The sequence below is a fragment of the Naegleria gruberi genome (assembly GCF_000004985.1).
Source record: "Naegleria gruberi genomic scaffold NAEGRscaffold_45, whole genome shotgun sequence".
In the NCBI taxonomy this organism is placed as follows: Eukaryota; Heterolobosea; class Eutetramitea; order Acrasida; family Naegleriidae; genus Naegleria; species Naegleria gruberi.
The window spans coordinates 193,824-197,444 of NW_003163282.1; the positions used below are offsets into that span (position 1 = coordinate 193,824).

The 3,621-nt window shown below is 36.3% G+C and overlaps 1 protein-coding gene across 1 annotated transcript in view; it reads right to left on the reverse strand.

Moving 5' to 3' along the window:
- The window catches only part of NAEGRDRAFT_58945 (uncharacterized protein), a gene marked incomplete at its 3' end in the record, with an annotated part of 8,511 nt that overhangs the window by 1,610 nt on the left and 3,280 nt on the right, over window positions 1-3,621 (reverse strand). The window contains exons 3-6 of the mRNA XM_002673658.1: window positions 2,687-3,446; window positions 1,457-2,623; window positions 532-1,033; window positions 72-478 (exon numbers count right to left, since the gene is read on the reverse strand). Of these exons, the coding sequence (XP_002673704.1) occupies window positions 72-478; window positions 532-1,033; window positions 1,457-2,623; window positions 2,687-3,446 (2,836 nt within the window). The remainder of the gene's footprint in view (window positions 1-71; window positions 479-531; window positions 1,034-1,456; window positions 2,624-2,686; window positions 3,447-3,621) is intronic.

The following is a 3,621-nucleotide window of genomic DNA, read 5'->3' on the forward strand; positions in this document are numbered from 1 at the left end:
CTGTTGACCATATCCTTGTTGTGGATATTGTTGAGAATATTGTTGAGGATATCCTTGTTGTTGAGGGTAACCTTGTTGTTGCATTTGTTGAGGATATCCTTGTTGTTGTGGATATTGTTGCATTCCTTGTTGAGGGTAACCTTGTTGTGGATATTGTTGAGCATAACCTTGTTGTTGTGGATTTCCCTGTTGATAGCCAGGATAACTAACACCAACTCCAGCATTTATCAATGGAACAGTTGTTTGACCTCCTTGTTGAGTAGCTTGACCATATTGACCTTTAATTTGGGTCATGTATTGAGTAAGGGTCGAAATAGATTGTTGCAAGCTGCTCCAATTAGCTTGTTGAGTAGATGTAACCATACTAGCAACGAGAGGTGTAATTTTATCCTTAATGAGGGCTGCATCATCTTGATCCAACAATGAAGGATCTGCTGCCAACAATTTGAGATTAGTATCAATGGTATTTACAGCATTACTAACAAGGGCACAAGGGGAAATTGTTGACTGAGAAACAGGTTGTTGGCTTACTCCTTGTTGAGTATTTGGTTGCATGCCACCTTGTTGTTGAGGATAACCTTGTTGCATTTGTTGAGGATAACCTGTTGTTGCATATTAGGCTGCATTTGTTGCATTCCTTGTTGAGGACTTTGTTGCTTTACTCCTCTGGTAATTCTAGTTTGTCCAATTGGAGTTGGAGGAGCTTGACCTTGTGGAGCAGGTTGATTTGGATTGGAACTCATTTGAATAGTTGGCTGTTGTTGGGATTGTTGAGATTGTTGAGAGAAACAATATTGACCCAATCTATTAATCATGGAAATTTGAGTATTAATATTGTTAACATAGACACCAAGCTTGTTACTACTGGATTGCTGTGGTTGTTGGGATTGTTGGGATTGTTGAGATTGTTGAGGTTGTTGTGGTTGTTGCGGTTGCTGAGGTGGCTGAGGTTGCTGAGATTGCGACGGTTGAGTAGCTGCTTGTGCATTTGCTGAGGCAGATGCATCCTGAGCATTCACAACACTCAAGGCAACTAGACATAACACGAGGGATAAGCCCAATATATACTTTGGAGTGATCATTTTGTTTTTTCAAATCATGGCGACTTCCATAAGCACATCTTGTTAATTTATATGGATTATGAAAATGGGTAATGAACTTTTATGGAAATAATCACGAAAAGATAACATTTCTCAACATGGAACACTATCATGTATGTTCATTATCGTTATTTAGCTTCACTACTTTGTTACTGCCGAATCGGTATTCATATTGAGAACTTTCCTGTAGTACAAAATTTGATAGAGTCCTCTTGTTCTGTACATTAAAATTATTCCACCAACAGCACCAAAACCACACAAGGTTGTGGTCAAGTAGAATGTTGTCTGATAGCACAGGGTACCGTAACATATCTTGGACATGTTATCTGTTGGAATATTACTTTCGTAGATTTTACCTGCCAATAAGGTAGCAAGTAGGAAACTTCCCAAACTCGATGCTAAACTACAAATGGACGAATTGACTGCAAAATATTTTGGACCGAATCTTTCACTCAAGAAACTAGGAACCATAACTGCAACTCCTCCAAAACTAACTCCCAACAATATTAAAATGAAATAGTAAACCCAAAGAGGTGAAACTAGAACAATCATTTGACAAATCAACATGAGCAATACTCCACCAGTAAGGAAGGTCGTTCTGGTAATGTATCTACTCAATGTATCACTCATTAATCCAAACATCAATCGTCCTAAAGCATTAGAACATGCAAAAATCATAACCATCAAATGTTGTTGACCATCGTATCCACCAAATGAAATGACAATTGAGCCCAAATTATTGACAATAACTAATCCAGAACCCATCGTTGCAAAGTACACATAAAACACCAAATAAAAATCGAGAGTGAAAAGCATTTGCAATGGATTGGCATCTGGAATTGGAGTTTTGGCAATTTTCCAAATCTTGTCGTATTTGCCTGCTATTTCCTGATCTGTTTCGATTGGACCTTTATCTAAATCGTCCTCAATTTCTTCAATTTCATCGACTTGCTCTTGCATTGCTTCTCCTCGTTCTTCCAAAATTAATTGTTGACTCAAATCAAATCCTTCCAAATCTTCTTCCTTATCTTCTATTTCAGAGTTGTCTTCAATCTTTCCAATTGGATTTTCCAATTTGATATTATCTGTGGTTTCCTCCTTTTTTACATTTGAATCTTGCTTAGTTGGTACTGTTTCAGTCTTATCCTGCTGGCTTCCAACCATTAGAAAATCATTGAATTGATCTTGATCCTCTTCCAAATCTTCATCATGGACGAAACTATTCACATCTTCTTCATCCTGAGCCACTTGAACATAGCCACCATTATTTGGCGATTTAGTTGAATCATTTGGCTGTATTCCAATCTGATTCATGAAGAAAGTTCCAATCACAGTTGCAACTCCACCAAAAACTCCTACAAAAAGCAAGTAATCTCCCAACTTTCTCTCAAATCCAACACTGTAAATGAAACTAAACACTGCACTACTGAGAGCGACACAACTTCCCATAAAACCAATGATTTTTCCTCTATGTCTAGGTTCAAAATTTTTAATATTGGTCGTAATGGCTGCTGCATAGGCACCTAATTTACAAAAATTGAAATTATTGTAAAATGTTTACAATAAAATTTCAAACAAAAACCTACCTGCAGATCCCTGACCCATAACTGCCATAAAACATGCAATGAAAATATAAGCATCAGTTCCAACCATGTCAATTGCCTTAATATACACCAAATAAAACATAAAATATCCACAAAATAACAAAACTCCAGAAATGACACACGTAATTCTCGATCCCACAAAATCATTCAACATTGAAACAGGTAATGCAAAATAAGTTCCAACATTTGCAGCTGTTCCAATTAAATTAACTTGAGTTTGTGAAAAATTCAAATCATTCTTAATGGTTGGTGAGATGGAAGAGTAGGCATAGTGAGTTCCACTTAGAAATGTTAGTAATGCACCGAATAGGAATGAAATCCATCGATTTCCAAATAAGATGAAATGTAAATTGGTTAAAAAAGTGGAAAATTTGGATTTTTGTGGAGGTGAAACATTATTAGAATCATTTGGATTGGAAGATGATGGTATAGAAGTGTTATCTTGTTGGTCATTATGTATTGATGGGTCAAAATTGTTTCTTGAACGTATTTCTTGATTTATATGATCAGAAATATTATTCGAATCTTGTTGAAAGCTATCGGAATGGTTATCTAGTACTTCCTCTGATATATGTGCATCTGCATCACCTTCCTCTCCTTGTTTATGTCCTCGAATAATTATTTTCACAGAAGGCAATGGTTGTTGAGCATTGTTGTCATCTCTCGACGTGTCATTGGAAATTATCGATGAAGAAGAAGAATTAAATTCTTGTTGATTTTCAGTGGAAGAAGACGTTGTTTCCTGTTGAGCAACGGATGGTTGACCCTGTTGTGTGTTGGTGCTATCGAGATTATCATCCATATCTTTGATTATGATATTTTTTTTAAAATGGTGACAGAATTTAATCGGAGTTCTTTAATGGTATCGGAAACGGAAGTGTTTATTTGAAAATTGTAACTGATCTGATTACATTCTT